General features: G+C 41.4%; 1 protein-coding gene across 2 annotated transcripts in view; it reads right to left on the reverse strand.

Moving 5' to 3' along the window:
• Positions 1-24,738, reverse strand: part of MEIS1 (Meis homeobox 1) — a 130,944-nt gene extending 106,206 nt beyond the window's left edge. The window contains exons 1-6 of one of the 2 annotated variants that reach the window (XM_030557884.1): positions 23,923-24,718; positions 22,058-22,284; positions 20,219-20,360; positions 19,738-19,788; positions 18,940-18,990; positions 17,493-17,639 (exon numbers count right to left, since the gene is read on the reverse strand). In XM_030557884.1, coding sequence (XP_030413744.1) covers positions 17,493-17,639; positions 18,940-18,990; positions 19,738-19,788; positions 20,219-20,360; positions 22,058-22,284; positions 23,923-23,934 — 630 coding nt within the window. In that variant the 5' untranslated portion in view covers positions 23,935-24,718. Of the gene's footprint in view, positions 1-17,492; positions 17,640-18,939; positions 18,991-19,737; positions 19,789-20,218; positions 20,361-22,057; positions 22,285-23,922 lie in introns of both variants that reach the window. The other variant, XM_030557885.1, reaches the window with a different exon arrangement.
• Between the last annotated feature and the right edge of the window lie 2,635 nt (positions 24,739-27,373).

Below are 27,373 nucleotides of genomic sequence, written 5' to 3' on the forward strand. Positions count from 1 at the left end.
TTGTTTTGATGATTTTTTACTTTAAAAAAAATCATTATTTATTCTGTCCTCCATACAGTTGCCAAGTGCTGGCGTTTGGGGACCATGAAAACCACAACCACAAGTCTTTTGATTTTCTGGGAGGACCCCAGACTAGTTGATGATTGTGCTATCTGAGCAGCTTTTTATGGGGCTCAGGCTGCCAACTGGCAAACCACAGCCGTACCTTTCAACTTGCCAAGACCAACTGGGAAATGTAATGTGTGATAAAGACCAAAAATGAGGGGGACAAAATAATGATTGATGCAGGAAACATAAAATGCTTTGAGATTCCCTCCTTTGGTGTAAACAACTTTTCTATTTAACTAGTTTTGTGACTATTTCAGATGCTAGCAATTTTAACAGAAGGAGCAAGAGGAGACCAAGTTCGTATGGAATGGAGGTAACTTGAAGACTAAAATGAATAATATTCCTCAAAATGGGATACACTGGAGAGGCAAGCCTAAAATTAAGCTGCACAGCCAGTATAACTTTGCCACAAAGGGAAACTTAACAGAGGTGACAAGGCCTACTCGACTAAGAAGCAGAAAGCACCCTGGGGCTCCTGAATACTGATCCTTGCTCTGACAGGGATGCATCTGTAGTCTTGGTCAAGTCACAATCTTCCTATTTAAGTTACCTCTTATTTAAAAATAGGATATCACCACTCTCTAACATGTATATATCACAGTGTTGCAACACTGAAAGTGCTATATAAATAGAATGTTATTATGAAAGAGAAACAGACGAAAGATGGTGGATAGAAAATGTACACAGGTGAGAGCAAGCAAGATAGAGGATGAAGTCCTGGCCCTGGAAGTCAATGAGAGTTTTGCCACTTATTACAATGGGCCTAGGATTTGACAAAGAAGAGAATGTGACAAGGGAAAGACAGCGAAAGGACAGCTGGGTCAAGAATGGGGTGACTATGAAAGCAAGAATGAGGAGATGGTGCTTTTCAAAGAAAGGAAAGAATAAAAAATAAAGAACAGCAGGCATAAATGAGAAAAGAAAAGAAAATAGCAATAAACCAAATGGGTGGGATGTGAAAGAAGAGAAACCAATGGAAGACTGATAAGCAAAGAAAGATGATTTTTAAATTAGCAAATTTATTTCTGCTCTTTTCTGTTATTGTACTTATTAGTCCTACATCGCTGTAAGATTAGCAGGGAGAGGAACTCTGAGTACTTATGTGGCTACTTAGGGCATTAAAGTTAAAAAACTAGCGGGGGGGAGGGAGGCCAGAGATAACCAAAATACACAAACAAACCTCTATCAGATGGAGTCTCAAGGTCCAGACCTCCACCTTATTTTAAAGACCTTGGAAGATGTACGTATGTGTGTGCGCTCTTTCCTATGCACAGATTCCATCACAGGCAGTTGACTCTACTCTTGAACCAGAGGCCACTCCCATCCCCATCTCTGTACATAAAGCTACTCAGTAAAGTTTTGAGACCCTCTATGAATTCTTTATTGCCCACTGCAAAATCTTAAGGTCACTACTGTTCACAGCACTATGGTCATGGTGCATTGTCAAGTTTTCTTTTGGAAGAGAGACGAAAAATTGACTCAGAGGCTACCCAAAAGTTCCTCTTGTGGTTGTGGTAAGGGAGTCAAAGGTCTGCTCAGGGGCAGAGGTTTAAGTCTTATGTTTTATTTCTGCTTTCATCTGTAAGTCCATGTGGCTGCAATGTGGGGTAGCTTTAACCAACACCCCTGAAATCTGTGGAGCAACGAAATCAATCACAATATGCCTTTCAATTGGTTGACACTGCTCCATACCTCAATATTACCTCTGAGGTAAACAACAATTATAGTATGACCTGTTGGTGCAGCTGATCACGATGCAGGATTTCTCTCTCATACATAATATACTTTAAGGTAGAAATTCCAGCTAGAGGGGAACCTACAATAGTGTAAACCTACTGTCTCCTCAGTTTGAGAAAAGCTATCTTCAGTAGAGAATACTGTTAATCTCTGCCCTTTTTTCAAACACAAGGAAAAGTAGTTTCTTACTAGAAACCTCAACTCCAGACAATGTTTTTGAAGTCACACACATGGGTTCTGCCAACAACACTAATTTAATGTGCCTGGTCTTGAGATGGGCTGATCACACACAAGTTCAGAAAGAATGAAGGGTATTAAGCACCACTCTGGATCATCAGACCCAATGTCTGTCAAGACAATTACAGTTCTGCTGTTAAGTATTTCATGTGCTGATTAATTCAAAACTATAAAAAAGGAAAAACACCTTTCTGCTTATCCACAATGTGAACATCTACCTTCTTCTCTCTGTTATTCCCCTTTCCACCGCTCCACCCCACCCCACCTGCTGCCAAAGAATCTCCTGGATATTTTCTGTAACAAGACATCACATTTTAAATTAGCACTGCAATCTTTCTTAGAAAAGTTATAAAAAAGTATGATTATGGGAGGTGTGGTTGCAACATCACAATACTTTACATACTGCAAACTTTGGGGCAAACTCAGATATACTTACTCACTCTGAGTAGCACTTTAATCCATGAATAATCTCATAGATATCAGTGGGATTATTCATGGATTAATGTCCTATTCAGCATGAGTATAGATATCAGAATCTGGCCATTATTGATTAGAAGCCATATTTCATTATAGTTACACTACAGCCATGAACTGTGAGCTGATGTCACAATTATAAAATGATTTTAAGACAGTTATCATAGATCAGAACGCAATAAAAAACTATTTCATCTCCAGATTGTTCAAAAATACAGTAATTCCATCGTTATGAAAGCAAATATGATTGATTATCATTATGCCTCTGTCCAAAGCTATACTACATACCTGTCAAATGCCATATTGAGGGCAAAATGTTTTGCTGACCTTGAAAGCATAAAGGTGACTAGCAGCACTGCATTTCAAAGCACTCTAGAAGTCATGCATTCCAAAACACACTGTCCATTTATCTCCAGAGGGCTTACAAACTGGAATCTCCACAATTCAGATTCTCCATCGCTTGTGGCCAATCCTTTAGCAGGTCAACTGCTCAACTTCATAATGATTTGCAACAAAAATCACTTGCAGTAATGGTTTTGCTTTGTATCTAAAACAAAATTTACATTTGGTATTGATATTTACGCATTTGTTTGGTCTTTAGAGTTTCATTTTCCTGGCCAATTGCTGATTTTACTCATTTAAGTTACAATGCAAAATATAAAATATGTTTAATATTCTTCAGGAGAAGAGAAGGACTCCACCCCACTCTCCTTGGATGCAGTGCATATCTCCCCTGCCATGCTGGGTAATTGCATGAGTCAGCACAGATGAGAGCATGGTCCTGGCCCCTTTTGAGGCAGCTAGAACGGGCAATGACACTAATATGGAGCATCTCCTACATTCAAGAGGGTGCTAGGACTGCCACTATGACCAGCTCTTGCAATACAAGTGCAGCGGGGAGAGAGATGAGATGAGAAGATTCTCCTTGCCCCATCCCTGCCTTGCATACCCATACATAAACCAGCTACACTTATGCCCTGTGTCTATATAGCAAAATAACCTGTGATACCAAGATATCAGATATATGAAAATTGCCTCGCTTCAGGTATATTATTCAAAGGTTTAAACTGTGCACAGAGTGAATGAACAGTTCTTGTTAACTTGACTGTAATCCAGCAGTACAATAATTAAACATTTAACATTAATTAAACATTTAATCTATTACTGTAGTCATTTAGCATCTTTAGGTAAGGATTTCAAACATTAAGCCACACAAGCCCCCCACCCCCACCATGAACCTGAGTGAGTACTGTTAATCCCTTTTCATCGATGGAGAAACTGAGGAATAGAGTGGTTACGTGGCGTGCTCAAAGACACATAGGTATGTCTCCATATCATTCCACACAAACTATGGGCCAAATCCTGACTGGGCACTTGAACATAACAGCACAAAACCCCACACCACTGCTATTGCACTTGCTGGACATGAGCATCACCTTATTCTGGCCCTTAACAAAAGTCATGGAGAGGACCTCCTCCAGATTTTCAATGACAAAAACTATGCATAAATATAATGGGTCATGGTCCACATGTATGTGTTACTTCTTAGACCTGGAAAAATTAAGCCGTTTGGCTCTATCATTGTCAGAATTTGGTTCTTCATCTATAAAAGCATAATCTCACCCTCCATTGAAATGAAATCATCTCCAAGGCAGAATGCATGAACTGTTTAATAGCACACAGTAACAACACATAAGAGCAATAAGAGAGAAAGCAATCGAGATTTTGCCACTTGACCCAAACTGGAATTTGACCAACCCACTGCTTATACAAAGTGACTCTCTTTTGCATGGTACCCCAGAATTGTTTAACAACATGAACGATCAAGACCACAATTTCACGTGTCCTCCAAAAATCAGTACCTACAGCAGCAGCTTCTTAGCATCAGGCTGAGACAGTGACTCAATTCTGAATCAGAGGCAAGATTAACTAAGTTGCTAGCATTGCTTCCAGTAGCACCTGGGTCTTCCTTAGAGCGCTCCTATCCAAGGATTGACGATATCCAATCCTTAACTTGTGAGATCTGATGAGATCACAGCTAGTGATAGCTGTACATTTAAGAAAACATACCTGTGGTGCTTAGGGTTGCCAACTTGGCAATATTTAAAAATTGGACACTCCAGCAGGAGTGCTGGAACCTCCCCGATCCCTGAGGCCCCGCCCCCATCCACTCCTCTTTCCCCTTCCCTCTGTCTCTCACTGATTTTCCCCTCCCACTCACCACCCAGGTCAGGGGAAACTCGCCTGCAGAGCCAGGGCTGGGAGCTGCAGCTGTCCTACACAAGTAGGGGACAGCCCTGGCTGAATAGGGGCTGGCATGAGTTATGACCCAGCGCCTCCCCTGCTCACAGTAACCAGACACTGTTGAGTCCCCTTTTCAACCGCACTTTCTGGTCGAAAACGGGCCACTTGGCTACCCTAGGGTGCTGCCTCATATGCCACTATAAATAAGGGAAATCCCCATAGATTTTAACAGTACAGTGAGTGGGTGTTGTGTGATACCAAGGATGGAGTTAAAGACTTTTCTCCTTCGCTGCATACTTCTAGTATAGACAGGCAATGCTGTGATTTGCCCTGATCTCTGGTTCTAAGCAGTGAAAACTGTACTGGTGCAAATTTCAGCTCGGCCTGTCTGTGCTAACATTGCTGTCTGAAATGCCCAATGCAGACAAGGCCTAAGTTAGCAGAGTGGGGTTGGATTACTCACACCATCTCCCCTCCAACCACATGCCCCGGGAGAGTCACAATTCAGCTGTAAATTTCTATCTTTTCCATTTGCCCAGATCCAACCATCACAACATAGGTAACTTTCCTGTTAACCCAGCCTTGAAAAAGTTACCAACAAACAATAGTAATAGCAAAAGTTTGAATTCACTCTTCCTCTGCCTTTCCTTCAACAACTTCAAAGCCTCATTGGAATTGGAACTGCTTAAAAGCCAGCATTAAATAGCATGAGAAATTCATTTTTTTCTTTTTAAAAATGAAAGAAAAGTAAATGCAAAAACATAATACAATTAAAATTCAAAGTTAAAATTTCACAGTTAAAATAAAGGCAGGAGATTGCATTAATGCAGCTTTTTATACATAATACAATAATTTTCTTTATTAAGGGCCAGGAATTTAAATCAGAGCATAAGTGGGCATTTATACCATATCCATATGAGAGAAGCTTGCAGAAGAACTTAAATTAACCCTGAATGGCAGGATTTAATACCACTGTGTTTCATTTTGTTCAGGTGTTTGAAAACAGTACATTAACTGTGATGTCATCAGCCATTGCTTTACTGTTAATATTTTTTTTAAAAAACTTATCATTGACTGTTCTTTTAACCCACCGAATATCTAAGCATCTACTGCTGAAACACTGTTGACCTGGTTACTTCAGCAAAGAGGGCCTACACACATATTTGCTTTACATTAAAATAAGTCTTGATCTGAAAATGAACTATTAAGGCCAGAGCCAATGCTCACTGATGTCTATGGGAGTATTTTTATTTGCTACACTGGGCACTGGACTGGACACTTCACGAAGAAACTGTTTGAAAAGTATAACTACAGCATGTCAATATAATTATATATTGTGTGTATATGAAAAAGGTATTATGTTCACTGAAAACTTTCTCATGCAAAATCTCTTTGAAAAGCGGACACAATAACCTGGTGATTTGGGGTGAAAGGTAGTTATTTATAGGTGTTCCATCCAATAAAACCTTTCCTAGCAGTTAACCCTACACACAGTTCTGAGCGTATTGTTTATTAATGTCAACAGTCCTGTTCACTTTGTCACAGTGGATCCAGCCAGGTAAAGCACGGTATAGGTAAACAGAGAAAAAAAATGTACTAGCAATTTGAAACAAATTATTTAAGAAGCTCATAAAAGTGCTGAAATACTTTAACTGTCCATGTCTGAGTTTATCCCATTTTCATGGTAACAACAGCAAGAGAAAGTAGGATAGGAAGAAAACAACTGAACTTTGAAACTTTTTACTTTAAAGTAGCTTTCAATATACATTTTAGCATTATTTTTCAGGCAGCTCTGTTTTCAGTTTGTAATTCTCTCTTTTATTGTCAGTCAGCATCCAGGAATTTCAACAGAAGATAGATAATCTGGGTTACCTCACTGAGAAATTCTCTCTCTCTCTAATCTCTGTTCCCTTTTTTAGCTACATCAGTTGAGGCTCTTCAATCCAGACACATAAGAACAGGCAGGTTTACTCTCCGGCTCACTGTCTCCCCAGAGCAATTGGGTGGAGAACAAGCGAGACCTTGGCTCCAACATCTCTACTCAATGGCCAGCATAGCTAAGCAGGAGAAAGGAAGCAGACAGGGAAAAACTATGACTCAGAGATATCCCTCAGTCATAGTGCCTTCCAGAGCTTGGGTTGACACACTGTATTCCTACAGCAGCAGGGAATGGAACAGAAATTAGAGTACGCTGTGGCTCAGAAAGGATGGGCAGTTTATCTAATTCCAGCTGAAATTCCTTGGCATCACATAACTTGAATATATTTATACATTTTAGTTTAATTTGAAAACAAAATTGCCTTTACCTGAAAAATACTTACTAATACAGACACACACACAGAGTATAAAGTATTTTTCAGACCTACCTGAAAAATACTTTATATATACACATTTACTCGCAAAGGGTTATATTCTGGCATCTTTAGTCACACTGAGTAGTACCTTTGAGGTAAGGTTCCCAGACTACTTGCAAAGTAAAGCTCTACTCAGCACAGGGCATATCTACATGGGGATATTTGGAAAAGTAAAGATGAATTAACAAAAGGTGTGAAGTTGAAGGTGTGAAATTAAAGCACATTAATCCTTGTGTGGACACTCTTATTCAGAAGTAAAGTGCCCTTAGTTTGGTTTAACTTAATCTTTCTTCAAAGGGGATTAAGATGAAGTGAATTAAGGCCACTTCACTTCTGAATGAGAGCATCTACACAGGGGTTTAATACACTCAAACTTGATACCTTTAGTTAAAAGTTAAAATGAAATTGGAGGCTATATCTATACTTAAAACACTACAGCTGCGCCACTGTAGCTCTTCAGTGTAGACACTTATTACGGCAACAGGAAGGACTCTCCTCTGGCTATATGTAATCGACCTGCCCAAGAGATGGTAGGTAGGTTGACAGAAGAATTCTCTCATCAACCTAGTTCTGTGTACCCCAGGGATTAGGTCAGTACACACCCCAGAGAGATGAAGCTATGCCAACGTAATTTTTTCAGTGTAGACCAGTCCTGAAAGTCCTCGTACAGACAAGCCCATAGATTCATATAGTTTAAGGATGAAAGTAGATTTTCTACTCTGATCTCCTGTTTATCACAGGATGTTAAACTTCTCCCAATCACTCCCTTATTGAGGCCAATAATCTGAGTTTGGCTAAAGCATATCTCCCAGAAAGGCATCCAGTCTTGATTTGAAAACCTCAAGAAATGAAGAATCCACCACTTCCTTTGATAGCTTGTTCCACTGGTTAATCACAAGTAAGGTTGGCAGAGTTTGATCAAAAATGAATTTGATCCTGCCTAATTTCTCTTACTTCCTGTCTTTTAGAAGGAAAAAGGCAGCCTTCATGGAATAAGTTTTACCTGTTTGTTTTAATTTATTTTTTAAAAAATTCTATAACTATAGTTAGGACAAATTTCTATTTTAAACAGTGTCACAATAATTTTGAAAATAGTGGATATTTTTTAAGACTATGTTGATCTATTATTATAAACCTCTATTTCCAGAATGCAATTACAGCCATAAAAGCATATTTGGCTATAGTATATGTTAATTCATATTCAGAATAATATGCAAAGCACATAGGCCTTTGATTGAAAACACTTTCTTGCTCTTTACCTGCTAATGTCCCCCCTTTTCCACCCCCGCCCCCAAAAAATGCAACACACAACAAGAAAACTTGACATGTTGAGTCTGAGGAAGCTGATATGGATCTAACATGTCAAGAATCCACACACTAACAGATGCCAGACTCTAACTACCCTAACTAGACATGATAGGCTGAACTGAGGTTTTCCAGTGATCACACCTAAATTAAGAAAGAAAGACAGACAGACAGACAGACAGACAGACCTAAGTACAATGAACTGCAAAAATTTAACTTCCAATTACGTTCCTGAGTTTGGGTTAAGCTTTTTCTCCTTTTAGGGGAAAATAAAAGAAAACAGAAGAGCACATAAATACAAACAAGGAAATTCAAAGTTACAGCCAGCATGTTATCTTTAATTCATGCTACAGGTCTTAATGGTGAGATAGACACAACCTAGTTAATCAGTATATGTTTAAAAGAAACAAAAAAACAAAAAATAGGCAAACTATTACAAGTAACTATTTAAGTTACTTTCTTAGAATACAGCTACATTTGGAGAAAAACCAATATCAAAACTAAATTTGAAAACTGCCATAGGAGTCAATGTTGGTTATAAATTACCAGCATAAAGAAACAGAGTTAACATGCCTGGAGTAACAGATAGCACTGAATTGTATTGCATTCTATCATCTGTAAAGATAATATTATTTCTAGGTTGGAATTAAGAATGTGCAAGAATTTAAATATCCAGACAGACAACGTCTGTCTTCATAATTGGCATGCATCATTTATTTAAAAAACAGGAAAAAAATATATTAACAAAATTTAAATATTTACTCTGCTAATTTTTCAAATGAACAAAAAAGAAATCAGAAAAAGATTCCATACGTTAAATAAGTTTTATGGGATTTTCATTAAACTTTAAGTTGTTTTTAAAGCAGCATTTATTGGTAAGAGCTACAGTTACTCATTCTGATTGAGTGTGATGTAATTTGGTTTTTTTTTAAGTCAAGAGCACTAGTATTGCTCACTCAGCCCTCTGTTCACCCTTCAGTGTGTGTGCGTAAATCCCATTAACTTTATTGGTAGCTGTGTATGAGTATCGAGGGAAGAATCAACCCCTCAGCTATGAAGGTTAGAAATAATGTAAAGCTTTTTTTCTCCCTACAATGTATGTGTGCACCATTGAGTGACAGTGAATGTAGTAACTTTATCATGAAATATAATGTGGGTGTGTGCGCACACATACATATATATATACAAACACAGAGAGAGAGATCATGTCTGCCAGGGCACGTCTTGGTATGCTCACAATAATTTATAATAAAGATTAAAAATAGATGCATATATTTTTAAAGTTTGAAAGAAGTTTGGCTGGATTTGATTTAGAAATGTTGCATAAACAAATTCATCAAGATTTCAAATTAAGTTTTTATAGCAAACATGGCTTAATTCTGAAAAATAAAACTATACAAGAAGTTGGATCTGATCATGCAAACTCTTACCGCTGAACATAGTATGCATTATGTTTAATAGTTAGGGTTGGAAGGCTTGGGCCTTAAGTTCATTACACAAAATGAACTGGTCAATCATTGCCACTTAGTACTCTATTTTTCTTTTCTAAAAGATTTTTAAATCTAGAAAGAAGCTATACATTAAATAATAAAAATATTAATTCTCATCACTATTTAACAAAGTATTTGGATGCCTTAGCGTGTATGACATGAAGTCTCATTTTGATAGACAACATTTCAATTACATTTCTGAATATACACCAGCAGATCTTGGATGTAATTAACGTGTCCCATCCATCCATTAGACTTTGTAACTGCTCCTAAATATTACAACAAATCATTTATACAAGAGCAGAAAAGGGTACTCAGGCCCAGTGTGGAATTTCAAATCAGAGTGACAAATTATATTCTCTCTCTTTTCTTCCTTTCTTTCTCTTTTTTAAAAGTATTATTATGTATTGGGTTCATGTCAGATCTTTATGGTTACCTTAATTTTTATTATACAGTTATATACATTTTGCATTTTATTTACTATCTGTTTTATATTGGTGCCCATCACTATAGTAACTGAGTACAAATGTATATCAAAGACAGTAACAGTCTCAGCTTCAAGTAGACTTTTAACAGCCATGATTTGAGGCTAACCACAAAAATTAACCTAAGGTAAAAATACAACAACATATTTCAGTAGTTAATTTTTTCCAAGGCACATTGCTTTGATATCTACTACACACTAAAACTAATATATTCAAAATATTTTGGAGAATTATTTTAATCATAATGTGTCTTTGCCCTAGATAGCCTGACAACTATCAGATACTCTATATAATGATCCTATTTTATAACTCATTTGTAAAAGAATGCTGCTTTTAATAATATTTCAAATTGGAAAAAAGCTACTACATAACTGCCCTTTGTTTAGAGAAATTCTTTAAAGATACGTATTTTTAAACTATTACAATATAAATACAACAGTAGCTTTATTATAAATATGACAAAGTACAATCCAAAAGAGACCATCTAAAATGCCACAGTTGAAAACATTTAAGACTGTAACAAAAATGACTGAGATTCTACTATCAGTTTACTATCCTTCAACAATTGCCCTGACAGTGGCGTCAAATAACGTTGAATTATGGACATTCTTACAGGAAGTCTTATTTCATGTTCGTTTTTTGATCAGTTCCCTGCTAGTCCTTATAGGAATTTGGCCGATTGCCAACTTTCCTTTAAAATGTTCTGTATACATAATTGGCTTGTGTATGATTAAATGGTCATTTAATCAAACTTTAGTATTTTATATTTGTTCAACAAGTTTATTTTACATAAGAAAATACTGTTGTCCCAATAAAAGCTATCACTTACTACCAAAGTACTTTATTTGAATTTGTGTTAGCTTCTTTTTTATATTGTGTTCTTTTTAAAAAGCTGATTTATAAAAGGTACCTATATACACATTATTGCAAGGTAAATGTCATAATCTTTTACAGTTCAGGTTATAGTACCTGAGAGCCAAGGTGAAGTAACTTTACAGCTGACAAGCCATAGTAATAATAGGTAATCCAAATATGTTAAACTAAGAAACTGAATTTCTATTATGCGACTACAGACACCCTTTTGTTTTATAGTGTGGAGTTGCACTATATCATTTTCCTACCAACACCAAGCAACAGCTGGGTTTTAAATCTTTTAGGGCTATAACAAACATTAAAAACATTAAACTGCAAATGTTTGAGAGTTAATGATTTTAAATGGTTTATTTTGAAAGTTGTGTGATTAAGATAATACTTCAACCAGGTTTTTTAAAGACAAGGGTACTTGCTGATTCTGAGTTTAATTCTTCCAAGAAAAAACACAACTGCCTTTTACTCTGCGAATCATAACAATGGTAAACAACAACTCTACGGGTTCCATAATAGCAGGCAATGGGGTCACTCTTGTGGGAGAGGGATGTTTTAGTGACCTATTGCCACCGAGCTAGTTAAATCACCGAACAATGGTTAGTGTTATGGGACTTTACTTTGCAAAATCTAGCATTAGTGTCATAGCTGTCCATTAAGGGTGAGACTTAAGAGCACTAGCACTGAGGGGCCTATAAGGAAAGAATAAATAGGAGAAAAACAATATTTAAAAAAAAATCTTTACACTGCACAGTATAAGAAAATGTAATTAAATCCATAATAAAAACTTTTACATACTAACTCATTTATTACTCTCAAAAGTATATGTACTTCAATTTCTGAATTCAAAACTGACCAGGCAATATAACCTACTCATGGAGTAACCACAACAGCAACAAAAGCAGCGCACAACTTGTATTTCCAAAAGGTACAGACCAATAAATGAACTTGGAGGCACATCCTAATTATCCAGATCAGTGTCAAGCAGTCAACACCTTATATCTAATCATTAAGGACCAGATACAGCAGTTCTTACTGGGGCAAAAACTTCCAGTGAAATTAATTAGCCAGAGTAAGAACTGCGGGTCTAAAACTAGTCCCCCCCTTGGATTCTCTAGACATGTTTCCATGAATAAGAGCAAGAACTAACCAGCCCAACCATCGAAAATAAGAAGTTGGACGGTAACTCCCATCTAATCATCTCACATCTGAGCACCAACCATTCTGCTGCTGCGCTGGAAACTTTTGTAAACAAACCAGGAGGGCAGAAGTAAAACCTTTTCACCCACCCATCTAGCCAGTTCAATGGAAGTGAGAGAGATGTCCCCAAGTCCTTGCGCTTAAAAATCACCCTGACAAGGAGACCCTTTTACTATCTTGCTGCCTTACAGTGCCACCCCAGGCACAAACAAAATAAATCGCCTGAACGTATGTCATAGCCCCCATACGCTCATCGCAGCATCTCAGAGTGACCTCGTTTAAGCCACAACTGAGCTGCAGCTTCTCAAGCCCCCAAACAGCCTATTGGGTCCCGTATGGCCGTGCTGAGCATTGGGTGCGGACCCTTATTTCTCTCACACCGGGGGCGAGCATAGAGAGCCAGGGCTGAGTGACCCACACACCAATTTGCAGCTAAACGCCCCCCGATGACTTTTTTACCTTTTAAATCCAACCATTTCCCTTGTCCCCCATTGGATAATTAACCCAAGCAGCACGGTGGCTGGCTCCAGCGCTGTGTGCTTCCCTGCTCGTCTTTAACCTCTCCAGGCAGGCTCGCCCCTGGACGCGCATTTCAAGGGTTTGCTTTTTATCACCTTCCCGGGGACAGGAGGGATTTCGCCTCTTCCGCGCGCAGCCCCCACTCCACAGGCGCAAGCCAGCAAAGAGCCCGCGGCCTGAGGGAGAGGGAACCTCGCCCGCTTCCCTCCCTTTTCCACTGGCGCGTCCAGCCGCAAACTCGCTCCGGTTCCTGAAGCGGCGTTTCGCTGCCCGAGCGCACAGGGACAGGCGGGCAGAGCTGGGCAAACGCTCAGCGGCCCCTAGCTCCATTTCACCCACTCGCCGCTAGCGCGGTCCCCGCAGGAACCGGGCCCTGTTCCCAAGGCTTGCCCCCTCCTGACTCCACTTACCCCCTTCTTCCTCCCCCCCCGCAGGGCCCAGTGCGCCCCCAAACCCCCCTTCCTCTTCCCCCACAGGGCCAGTTGCGCCCCAAATCCCCCTTCCACTCCCCCCACAGGGCCCAGTGCGCCCCCAAACCCCCCTTCCCTCCCCCCACAGAGCCAGTTGCGCCCCAAACCCCCCTTCCACTCCCCCCACAGGGCCCAGTGCGCCCCAAACCCCCCTTCCTCTCCCCCCACAGAGCCAGTTGCGCCCCAAACCCCCCTTCCACTCCCCCCACAGGGCCCAGTGCGCCCCAAACTCTCCGTCCTCTCCCCCTGCAGGGCCTAGTGCGCCCCAAACCCCCCTTCCACTCCCCTCGCAGGACCCAGTGCGGCCTCAAACCCCCCTTCCTCTCCCCCCGCAGGATCCGGTGCGCCCCAAACCCCCCTTCCTCTCCCTCCGCAGAGCCAGTTGCGCCCCAAACCCCCCTTCCTCTCCCCCCGCAGGATCCGGTGCGCCCCAAACCCCCCTTCCTCTCCCCCCGCAGGACCCCGTGCGCCCCCAAACTCTCCGTCCTCTCCCCCTGCAGGGCCTAGTGCGCCCCAAACCCCCCTTCCTCTTCCCCCGCAGGGCCAGTTGCGCCTCAAACCCCCCTTCCACTCCCCACACAGGGCCCAGTGCGGCCCCAAACCCCCCTTCCTCTCCCCCCGCAGGATCCGGTGCGCCCCAAATCCCCTTCCTCTCCCCTCGCAGGACCCAGTGCGCCCCAAACCCCCCTTCCTCTCCCTCCGCAGGATCCGGTGCGCCCCAAACCCCCCTTCCACTCCCCCCACAGGGCCCAGTGCGCCCCAAACCCCCCTTCCTCTTCCCCCGCAGAGCCAGTTGCGCCCCAAACCTCCCTTCCTCTCCCCTCGCAGGACCCAGTGCGCCCCAAACTCCCTTTCCTCTCCCCTCGCAGGACCCAGTGCGCCCCAAACCCCCCTTCCTCTCCCCTCGCAGGGCCCCGTGCGCCCCCAAACTCTCCGTCCTCTCCCCCGGCAGGGCCTAGTGCGCCCCAAACCCTCCTTCCTCTTCCACCACAGAGCCGAGTGAGCCCCCAAACCCCCCTTCCTCTCCCCCCGCAGGACCCAGTGCGCCCCAACCCCCCTTCCTCTCCCCCCGCAGGGCCCAGTGCGCCCCACACCCTCCCTCCTCTCCCCCCGCAGGGCCCCGTGCGCCCCACACCCTCCCTCCTCTCCCCCCGCAGGGCCCCCCTACACGCACTCTCCAACCCGCCTGCCCCCAGTTCCAACAATGCGCCCCCTCCCCTTTCCTCTCCTCTCCGTAGTCCTAGTGCACCCCCGCCCCCCAGCCGCTCTCCTCTCCAGCCTGCAGCCCCAACCCCGCAGCACGGCCGCGGGGCCTGGAGGGGAGGGGAGGGAAGGCTCGTGTGCTGGGGGGCGGTTAGCCAGTGCCCAGCGGAAGAGGGCGCAGGCACTGACCCAAGCCCTCAAGCATGTCCCAGGGATGTCACGCCCGGGCTTTGGAGGTCTCCGGAGGAGGGAGCGCGGTAGGCAGGAGCGAGGGGGATGCAGCAGTGGCAGGCCCCTGACTCTAGTGGCAACACTAGAATGGCCAAGGGGATTTCCTCGCACCAGGAAACTCACTGGTGCCAGAGGCTGAGCCCGTCTCGTGGCCGCAAAGAGCGGACAGCTTTCCAAGCGCCGGGCAAAAGGCGGCTCCACCGAACCTCGGCAGGGCTCTAGAGACAGAGGGGTTAATTAGATAACTAGGCGCTCCAGCTCACAGAACACCTGAAGGGGATCGGCATTTGTCAGCACAGCCTGACGCAGACAACAACACGGGTTTCAAACTGGCTGGGCCACATTCACAGGCGAAGGGAGAAGGACCCTTCTCGTGTCATCCTCCCCCGTTCCTAACGCGCAGCACAGCCCCGATCGAACTCTTCTTCCCGGCCAGCGCCCGCGGACGCTGCCCCACCGTGGTGGGAACCTCGCAACTTCTGAGCTGCACTCCGTCTAGGAAAGGCAAAAGACACGTGTGCCGCTTTCCTCCCACAGCCTCTCTGCACAGCCTAACGCTGATGGGAATTAAAGACCAGAAAGCATCCCCCTGCCCTTCCAACCTACTTCAACTTTCTGAAGCAAATACATACCAAATGGGGCAATCCGGAGGTGACACATTCACATGTCACACCTATCGCATAATCAGTGAAACCACAACTCCCAAGTTAAAAGCACGAACTTTTGTTTTGGCCAACCTAAGACAATTTGGCCTCGCTATCTATATTGCAATCTTTGCAAGCCACACACTGAAGGTAAATTACTAACAAGAGGGCACAAGGTGAATATTACCACGGGAGCGCAATGAATTTATATCAATCCTCAGCCTTACAAAAAAAAACCCAGCCCAAACTACAACTTCATTTCTTTAGCTTTCACTTTAATAAAATAATGATTCGTTGGGAGAAGGGGGTATAAATCTTCATTTTGGAAGCAATTAAAGTGTTGATTTCCTTCGTGCCCCTAAGCGATTCTTGTAATTTGCTCAAATAGCTTTATGTACCCAGCACTCCAGAGCTTTTAGAAACCCATTTTCTAGTTAGACTTGTTGGATTACAATTTTTATTCAACAGCAGCTATCCGAGTTTTCCTAATCTAGATCTGAATTTAACAGTTCCCTCATTTTAAACGTTAGAACAGTTAGGTCGGATGCAAGTCAGCCAGACAGAAGCAGCGCCCATGTTTCCATCTTGTTTCCAATGTCTCATTACAAAAGCTGAGAGAGTCATGCTAACATTTAGAAATAGTTGAAAGCTTTTACATTCTCAGTATAATTAAAAAACACTGGGTTTCTTGCAAGTTCATGCCTTTAGTCAAACCATTCTTCTGTTCTACCGCTACATTAATAATAGTCCGATAATCTTTGCTTCTTTCTCGTACATAAAAAAAAACTGAGCTAATACCAAAGATGAAGTATAGTGCACCTTTTTGTAAGTAATCTATAAAATAACTCCTGGTTGACAGTGTTCTTGATAATGGCAAAGCAGCTAAGAAAATTCCTGTCCGCTTGACTGCGCCTTGCTTTAACAAAAGGAAGCCTCCAGAGTCAGCCTCATTACACCTAGGATTGTATATAGGAACCAGATCAGAGTTTTTAGTTGTTGGGTTTTTTTTCCCCCTGAGCCAAATACTATTTCTGGTAATAAACAACCAACCATTAAAACATTAAAATTCACAACAAGGAGCTCAAAACGCCAAGGCTCATCCACGTTAGTGTTTTAGAAGCTTGATTTGGCTTTGGTGACCTCTTGAAATTAACCCAAAAAAAATCACACTACAAGCCAGTGAAGGAAAGCAGCTAACACAAGTCGTCACTATATGCACACATTGGGTGTAGAAGCCTCTATGGTTTGGTCTATCCCAGCTTTAACACAGACATCCTAAAAGCCACTAAACTGTATTTTTTTCTAAAGGAGACAGTTTGAAAAACTTACAAGATCAATGAAAATAAATTAAAACCTTGGTCTGGTTTTATTTTTCTATTAAGTAAAATAAAATGGGCGCTCTTGCAGCAGGCAGGCTGTGCACAAAGCAATGTTCACTGAGGTCTAAAAGCGCTCGGCCAAGGAAAACTGACAAGACAGACTAATGAACCGTAGAGACAGGAGGAAAATAGCCAGTATTTGCTAGATTTCAAACACTCTCTGTCTTCCCTGGACCACCTATCTCGGATTTTATTATTATTTTTCTAAGTGGCTTCAGCAATTCCTTTCCAAGCATCCAGAAGCCTGCAATTCACGGCTAATGCTTCTATTATTATAAAGGGTAAATAAAATAAAGACAAAAATTAAAAGCGACAAGAAACAGGTCAAGTTTGCAGGCAATGCTTTTACAAGCTCATCTCGCCAGGTCGAATCCGGGAGCAAGCCTTAATGAAGCAATAATAGCCACATTATTCAAAAATTTTCATTTCGATGGAAATTTATCTAAAAGGGACTTAATCATATGCAAATAATAAAAGGAGGCGTAGTGACCCAGCAAGCGATCTGCATACAAATTTCAGCGTGTGCAACACTGGAGAGATCATCATACCTGATCTGTTAGATTTGCTGATCTTGTTATGTCTTCACTGTCTGATTTTGATCCGCCTTCTCTATCGTCTATCACCAAATCGATTGGCATTTTTCCTTTCAAACAGCTAATATACCGGTGGCAGAAATTGTCACATAATTCGTGTACCTACATTATGACAGACGTAAAAAAAATGAAAATATAATCAGGAGTACATAAGTGAAATTGACAAGTGCAATCAACCAACTCTTCCCCCAGCCTTGTGACATCAAAAGTTCTAAATGGGGGGAACACACAGCAATTATCCCCCGGAGACCTCTGGACACATCCAGAATTAGGAATAACTTTCTTTTCTCGCAAAATAGAGATATCCCAGAAAATTGACAGTGACAAGATGATTCACAGGCTACAACATATTCAACACCCGTGTTAAATTCATCTGCTCCCGGAGCTGTGGCCATGAGAGAGGTGACCTGCATGGGTGACATTTAAGGTAAACTATTTAATTTCAACCAGCTATTTTATCATAAAACCTTTCCAAATAGTATGAAAAGAGAAAGGGATTTAAAAAAAAAACCAACTGGATGCACTATACTGAAATACATTATAGGCATCCACGATCTTAAACCCCAAATCACTGTAATATATTTGTTCTTGAGTTTCCAATATTAATGGGCATATTTTAACATCTTTCATGTACAGTGAAAACAACTTGCCTGTGATGGTTAGATAAAATGGCTGGGGGTTCTAAAGAAACTTTTCGACCATTTAAAAACCTCTCGAAATGTTTATTTATTGGAGAAAGGGGATTCTCTTGTAGGCCAGCTGTCAATTACATATAAAAATCCACTGGAAACCTGAACGTGCGTTCAACTGAATGTTAGTTTGAATTACATTGCGTTCATATTGCTATTAATTATTATTATTAATAATAATGCTATTATTGCTGAGATATCCAGAATAGGGAGGGAAACAGAATTAAGCCTGCATATTCTCTTTTAGCTTAGAGGTGCACAGCATTCACAGAATCAAGAAACTGACACAATTATTAACCCTGCTTTGTCTCTGCAAAATGTTACAGGACAATCTGTGCCCTGACTGTGACCGGCAGATGGCTCTTAAAAAAAATCTCGACCAAACTAACTGAAACTAAACAAAGCACCTTCACCAAAAACAATCAATCTCCAAGGCGTGGCTGAAACAAACAAACAACATTCAGAATATCATCTGCAATACACAGAACTACAACTATTTATACAAAGCCAGCAAGGTATTAACATGAACACAAGGCCGGGTCGTTTGTGAGCCAGGTTTTAGAGGCTGGAATTGTAATTAAACTGCGAAGAGAAATGGACGCTAAGATTGGTCTTGACACTAATTACCAGACAGAAAGACATTTATGCAAATTTACCAGAAGCTTGAACTTCAGCAATACTGAAACGTAGGAGGAAGGGAGAAAAAAAATTACCTTCTCTAATTCCAATAGATGAAACCTTAATACTTGTATGGCTTGAATCATCTGCAAAGACACAAACAACACGGGCATCTATCTCATCCCTGAGTTTCAGTATCTCCCCATAGCTGCCCCTGCTGTAGTCTATAACTTCACTTTTTTTTTAGTAGCCAGTAGTAGTAGTAAATAAAAAAGTTGTTTTGATTTATGGCAATAACACTAAAACTTAATAGCAGTGGCTTTGTACGCTGTTTAACAAGAAGCGAGCTAGAGTTAACAAAAAATCCTATTGCAATGAAGTAGCTAAATTATACGGATCGTAAACATCTCCTTCAAAAAGTGCAATCTATTGCAACATCGTCTGACCCTCGCTTTGCAAACTAGCAGAAAATATTCCTAATGCAGAGGCAAAGTATTTGTTTATCCTTAAAAAAAAACTTGACTTCATTTTAGGTCGGTTACTTAAACTATTCATCTCTATCCATAGTCACTGTTTACGTTTCCCATAAAGCTATTTTAAAGGTGCAGGGGGATATAGGGAGACCTCAAGTACTCTGACACATTCGTAGATAAATCCATGCACCGCTTAGGCAGGCAAATCTGCCATAAAGACCCCAAACTCTCCTTTGGATGGGGCTTTAATGTACCTCGTGATGTGATTTTACTTAACACGGAAATCCCACACTGCATGACTTATAATTAAAAAGATCCACGCGAGAAAATTCCCATTTAGAGCCCCAAATCCTTGTCAAAGCCTAGAACCACCTCTCCCCAGAGGACAGAGAAATAAAAGAGAGCGCTGTTAACTCTTACCAAGTTATCCAGTTCAGGATTAGAGGAAAATAGGGGTTTTTCTGCTCGGATCTAAATATAAGAAAGGGGAGGGAAAAAAAGATTTGAAATATGGAAACAGAAAAAAGCAGAGGTTATTATTGCTTGCTTCATTACACTGTCGGGTCCACTATGTAACCTTTCCTTCAAAGCTCTGACTGTTAGATTTAGTACATCATATAAACACTTAAACAAATGAATCAAATGCACTGAAAATACCCACAGACCTTAGTATTAGTTACATCTATCTAGCTACGCTCCATCTTGCGTGAGCTGCACATCCCTACAATCAAAGTTTAAAATATATATATTCTTTATTTATTTATTGAGACGGTACAATCGAGACTATATTGATTTATTTCTGGCAGTATGGAAGGGGAGGCTATGAATGTGGGTTTTTTTAAGGGAGACTTGTTTTCTTGTTATGTTACAGGTTTTTCCCCCCCAGTACGGTTTTGCTGACCTGTTTGGCGAACACTGCTATGTCTTCATTGAAAGACTCTGAGGAGCAAACATCGCCTCCCGCTACCCCGGGCTCCCGGGGAGTGCATGTAGCTAATTCACATTTCTCAAAAATCAGTGCTAAAAGAGGGAACAGGGGGTGTCTGAAAGAAAATACAATGGTCACAAACAAGACAATGGTTAGTCCCAGAATAAGTAGGGGAGGAACAGCCAAGGTGATCTTTTAGCAAGCCCACTACCACCACCCCAGCTGCACCCCCTCCCCCAATCATAGCTCACCTACCCTTCAACCGAGAGACCTGAAGTCGAAGGCCCTGAGCCATGGATTGTATCTGATGATCGCTTCAGCATATTTGGCCAGAGAAATTGTTAACATTTGCTATGAATAAAACCAAAGCGGTTCCAGCAGCCATTTTGAATTAACTTTCCTTTCCTCTTTTTTTTTTTAATTCTTATTATTTTGGTTTAGCTCCCCTTCAAGTTGAAGACTGTCTGGATTTAAAAAAAAACCAGGCAAACCCCAGCTCTTTGGACTCGGGTGTGGAACGTGCAAATCCCCCTTGGCATCGGTCATGACAACGTTCAAAATGAGAGCTGTTAACTTCGAAGACCAGCCAAACTGCCAGTGAGATGCCCCAATTCGGGTAGCACAAGCGATCCAGCGATCCATTTACATTCACTTCAGTTGGCAGAGCACGCTTTTATTTGGGTCATCATCCCCCCACCCCGCCCGCAAGTTACTCAATAGAGGCGCTGCTCACCCCTCTTTTTGCTGTATAATATTGCACGATGATAACGGCCTTAGAAACGTATAAGCCAAGTGCTTTGATTTTTGCCAGCTGGAGTAACTTTTAAGGACAAGTTTAAAGTCATTTACTAGCTATCAAAGCTCAACTGAAAATGTAATATTTTATTTTATTTGATTACAAAATGCGTTCAATTTCCAGGTTTCATAACTATTCCAGAGAATCCGGAATGGAGTTTTAAACCAATCCTACAGATCTGGGATAATGAGATAAAGAAACTGGATAATGGGATGGTTTTGCTTCAAAGCTCGCTGTTCTCAGCGAGATGGGGAAACGGCATCTTAAAGTTCACTTCAACTTAATATGCGCGAACTGTTTTTAAAGATATCCGCAGAGCAACGTAACCCATCAGTTCCAAATGCAATGGCCTAGAAACTGTTTTATAAGTTACCGCATTGAGATGCCTCCAATGCTGCTACAAAACAGTGTACATCTCAAAGAAAAAAAAAACGAATTTTTGTACTTAATACAGCATTATATATTAACAAAGCTAAAAAGTTTTATTCAGAATGGAACAGTTCAAGATATTCTTTCTAAACTCTTCCAAACGATTTACCTCCCAAAGCAGGTTGTACCACGGAAATCTTTCCTTTTGATCACAACACTAATGACTAATTTTCTTTAAGCTCACAGTTTAGGTCTTTTATATTTAAAAGTTGTGATCAAAACCACATAATAGTCCATGTTTATGCAACCAAGTGTCTTTCCGTGTACACATACACACACACACGCACTCACACACACGGCAAGTTATAATATTTGAACTGAATACTACCTATGGATGACGTTTATCCGTTTCAAGCCCTCATAGAAAGTAAATCTTCTTTACTGGAGAATCATATGCCGAGCATAATGTGATGCAAAGAAAACTTTAAATCCACCCAAAAATGTGCATGCAATTATAATGGTAGCCCGAGTCACAAGAATTTACCTACAATCTGAGGTTCAATGACTTTTACTTCTGCCTTCGCCAGCTAGGGAAATAAGGGAATAATCATATCTTAACTAATAAACCCGATGCCAGCTTTACCTACCCATAAATGGCATCTTTATCTCTCTTTAAAGCGTCATTGACAGAGGAACCCATACTGGGAGGCATGGCGTTGGTGTGAGCAGTATGCGGGTATTGATGAGAATGCAGCGGAGGACCGTGATTCAGATGGTGAACAGGCTGCATGGATCTGGCGGCGTGAGGATCCCCATACATGGTGGTGGGGATCCCTACTCCATCCATCCCACCGTAATGGGGTAAATCGTCGTACTGCATGACAGACAAAGAAAAAAGGGTCAGAAGGCCAGTCGTAGCCGTTCCACAGTCTTTCACTTGGTGAAGCTCCAGCACATGGATTGGGCAGTGGTAAATCTATGAATTTAAAATAAACAGAACCAAAAAAAAAAAAAAAAAGAGGGGAGAGGGCGAAGATCCGTAAAAATACATTTCCCCCATAGGCCCTCAAAACAGATTAATTCTGGATCCTTGAAAAGCATCCTTGTGGAGGGAAGTAGCTAAACGCAGCGTAGGGTGCTTTGGAGTGACGCTCAAAATAAACACGTTGCTGAAAAGTTGCCTGCTTCACTATGTCTCCACAGCAAAAGTTAAAATGAGGACACTTATTATTAACATGTGAATTAATACCGGCTCCTGGTTTAAGGTATTTCTCTGTGTGTCTGTGTGTGTAAATTGTCCCAGTGTGAAGCATTTTCTAATGTTTAAATTATAAATTAAACTCTCTTTAACAAAAATGTAAAGCACCAGTTTAGATGCAAGACCAAAGCTGATACATTTTTTCTAATGATTGCAGCACAATTTGAAAATCTGGAATTCCCATGTGGAGGGAAAACGTGAGTTAAAGCAGTTAATTAGTTTTAAGATATCCTGTTTTAAACCTTCCCACTGTTAGGAAGGGAAGTACACAAGTATCAATGATCTGATGTTATCCAAAGTTTAATAACAAAAGAGTCAATTTTTGGTTTACAGCTATTATGTACAAGCTACTTTAATGTCGATTTGCTGCAGATGTGTGCATGTGCTACTGAAAGTTTTGAATTTTAAGTATATTCTTTGTTAAACATTAAGAACCGAAAGTTAAAGTGGTATTTAAGGATAAGGGAAAACTGCCACTTTTAACCTATTAAAAGCAAAAGTGTGAATAAGTTGTTTTAAAAAAACACGGAGAATTGCTTGAACTGAAAGAGTAAAGGCACGTCTGTCAGTACAGCAACTTTCTTTTACAAACTGTACTTTGAGGGACCGTACACAAATTATTGCAAACAAACATAATGTTATGTCGTTTTTCTTTTAAAAACTCTATTTGTTACATTGTAATTGACCCTCAGAATATTTTCATCGCATTTCAATTTATCTGATAAGTCTAGAAAAATTAGTATTGCATCCAAAATAGTAATAATAAATATATGTGCATATTATTTCTGCCTACTTCAAATTTAAATATGCAACTATTTTAAAATGAAGGTCTGACTACAGCACAGCACATTTGTGATGGCAAAAAGTTATGTTTACTTAAAATTTAATAAGTTAACTTTGAAAAGTGAAGATGTATGTCATCACTAACATATTAAAATGTTCAAAGACACGTTAGTTAAATATTTTAAACACTGGTGACTTAAAAACGACATTGTATTCTTAGCAGTATATCTGTAATACTGATAAATACATACACTTGTATTTTCAGTTACATGGCAGTATGTCATTACTTTACAGAAAGTTTGCCTTTTCAGTGAGATGTATGTGATAGGAATTGACAGAATCAAGACATTGACAATATATATATAGGTTTGAGCTAAAGAAGAGGTGGGGAAAAAACTTTTTCGCAGCGTCTCTGTTAGCCACGTTTCAATATTATTTCACATTTAAATTCCATTTTTTTTTAATACGTACCCTTTGCGCCATCGGCCTGGCTTGCTCCCTTCCTACTTCAACTTCTAATATATCCTCTTTAAGGCCAGTGTGAAAAGAAACAAACGCAAACTCTCCCCCAAACCCCCCAAAATGCAAAAATCCCTTAGAGTCGCCAGCAATATGAGCAATCGAGGAAAATCTTCAGCTTACTGGATCTCAAAGCAACGATACAATAATTCAGCATTAAAAAAAAAGAGAGAGACTCGCGCTCCTTCTCTTTCTTTCTTTCTCTCACTCTCCCTCTTTCGTTTCCAAGACAGCAGCGGGGAGAAAGCAAATATCCTTTCCCCAAATCAGTTTTTTTTTTTTGGTTAAAAAAAAAAGTGCCCCTCAAACCCAACTACCAAGTCTCATGGCTTTTTGCCACTCCAGCTGTCAATCAAAGGCGAGGTTGTCAAGGTGGTGAATGAATGATGATGATCCGCTGTGTGTACTTCCAGTGCTCTGGACACCTCAAATGTTAATATTCAAATGCACGGAGGTCTAAGCGCTGGCTTGCTCTTGAATCAGTCCTAATTCCTAACCAGATCTCGCTCGCGCGCTCCCTTTCCCCCTTTGCAGCGGGAGAGGCTAGAGGAAGAGGGTTAAAAATGTCTGTCTGAGTTTGTCTTAAAGGAGCCACGATCGATGCTGCCTGCTGCAAGTCCCCCGTGCGTGTGTAAAGTGTGTGTTGCACAGGCGGAGAGGTGGATTTGGACCAGAATGCTGGAACCCGGAAGTAGTGGTGGCCATAACAGGTCGCGTCTTACACAATGCACTGGGCTGCATCAACTCGGCTCCCAGCGCAGGGGTGGGTTGGGTGAGATGCAAGCGAAGAGGCTGTGCGAGCCGCAGAAGCGTTCAATTAACAACACACACACACACACAGGGTTACAGTTACTAAAATAGATTGTAATTCTGGTGTGTGGCTGGGCTATTAGCTATTTTAAGAGCTCCCTGTAAGTTGAGTTTATTGCTGCCGGCCAAATTACGGGGTATTGCAGGGCTGGGATTTTTTTTTTTTTGTTTGTTTTGTTTTGCAGGGGGCAGGATTTGTTGCTGTCCCCTTTTCACACCGAATGGGGACATTTTTGGGGTAATTGTTTGCAGCCTTTGCGAAAGATCTGAGATGGCTCACACGAGTTATGCGAAGAAGAGAGGAGCAATGGTCACAGATACAATATCCATCCTTCTTCCCAGAGTCCTGCAAGCACTGCTAGTACTCCAGCGTTTCTAAATGTTAGAACAAAACTAGATGACCCAGAGCATCTGCTTCTGGACACTGGCTTGTTTTTATGGCGAGTGCTATTGCTGAAGTGATTGGCAAGATCAAGGGCAGGAAGACAGAACACAGGAGTGGTGTCTGATACGTTTTCTCTCTCGCTCAGCTAATGTCATACGCAGCAATCCACGCCACTCTGCCGGCTAGTGCCGGCTAGTCTCTGAGTTTAATGGCCATTTCCTTTGTCTAATAGCAATGGTTACTTCGTATTTACACCCTCGCTATACGGCAGTGCCCTAAAGGATCAGCAATCCTCCCCCACAACCGCAAGACTTTCATCCTTTTTTTTGTATTCAGAACAAACGGTCTTTTTTCCCAACTAACTCCCAGCAAGGAAAGTAAAATCTATCAGAGCGAAGTTGAGCTTTAGAACGAAAGGACCAAAACCCACTTCGGATGAGCCGGGCTCATTTGCTAGAACTTATTCGGTGCCTGTGTAACTACGAGCAGATGTTCCACACAGACAGTAGTTGATTCAAAAATGCAACATCTTTCAGAGCAGAGATCCGTGAGAAGGGCTTTTTTCTCTCCCCCCACCCCCTAAGCTCCGAGTCCCTCAGAAAACTCCCCCTGCGATATGTTGCAAAATGAGCTCACCCAAATCTCAGTAGGCAGCAGTGGAGGAGCCACAGTCCAATCAGGAGCTTGTCTTCGAAAGCCAGCCGTGCATTGGTGGAGGGGAAAATCAATTATCAAATAATCGATCAGCAGGGAGCTTCGATCTGCGGGGAGTGCCAAGAAACTCTCCCTCGGAGAAGAGAGGCGAAATTCTCCAAAGCAGAAAGATTGCTCACTTGTTCTGCTTAGCCATAGTACAAGCTGCTGCCTAGAGGCAGACGTAAACAGACCCTGCAAGGGGACTAAAAGACACCCTTCTCTCTATATATGGGGGGGGCGAGAAAAGTATTTTAAAAAACTTTTAACTCTAAAAAAGTTAAGGCACGACATATTTATGTCGACACGGTGTTACGGAGCTTGATATGTGAAATCAGCAGGCTGACAGATTATACTGACACAGCAAAGCACTCCGTGCCAGCGGTTACTGTTTACAATACACAAGTTTGTGAACCCGAGGCATCTTCAGTAGAGTTCCCCGCATGCCGTGGTCCATACACGCCATGTAATGATCGTACCTTTGATTGTTTTGGATAAGGAAGATCACTTTCTCCTGTGGCGTTACAGCTGCAACTTTTGACGTGACAGCAAAACCTGAAATAGTAAGAACGATCACTGAGAAGTGGTCCCCTCATTAGTGTTTACCATGAAATATTCTGATTTCTTCCAATTTCTCGATTTTTTAAACAAGAACTCTACGCTTATGATTTATTATTATGGAAATTTTATGTTTGCTTTTGGGATGCTCAGGCAGTAAGTCTTAAGCAGAGATAAATTACATACGATTTCTGCCAGGCCAAAGTCTGAAATGTAATGTTGGCAGACAGAATTCCCAGCATCAACATAATCTCTGCCTGCGACCTAAATCGCAGAATTCTCTTCAAGAATATTTTAGGGGTCAAAACAGATTTAAACTCACTTTTTAGAAAACCCACGACTTTTCTGAAACTGTAATTGCAGCGACGACGCAAATTAAAACAGTATTTTTTATAAGGATTGCCACTGAGAGAGCTTTAGTATTCCCCAAACCGCCTCTTTTCTCTGCAGGAGAGTGCAGTTGTTTCACATTCTACCTGTGTGATTATTCAAATGATCCGCCGGCTAGGTATTTCAAATCTGTCTCCGCAAGGAAAGATCTGTCGTCGATCAGATCAGTTCAGTGGGGTGGGGGAAAAGTGCCAAATCAAACAATAAAATATTCACACATAAGGCTCAACGATCCCTAAATGAGCTGCACGGGGCGGGTTATCCGAGTAAAATCCACAAAACAGAAATTACTGTGAAATGCACTGGGGTAAAGCTGCTTTTTAACAGTTTTGAGGGGCTCAAGGAGGAGACAGATCAGAACAATTTGCAGCGTGTAGATAGATACTCTTTAGTCCATCTCTTGCCGCGACATTTCAAACCTCAAGAAAACCAGTTTCGATTTCCCCCCCTTTGCTGTGGGACAAACCTTCTGTGCCAGCGATGAAAAGACTTTTCAGGTAAGATATTTTAATACCCTACCCCTTCCTCTTCTCAGTATTGGGAAGTATTTGTTGTGCTCTTAACAAA

Source organism: Gopherus evgoodei, chromosome 3 (assembly GCF_007399415.2).
Source record: "Gopherus evgoodei ecotype Sinaloan lineage chromosome 3, rGopEvg1_v1.p, whole genome shotgun sequence".
In the NCBI taxonomy this organism is placed as follows: domain Eukaryota; kingdom Metazoa; phylum Chordata; order Testudines; family Testudinidae; genus Gopherus; species Gopherus evgoodei.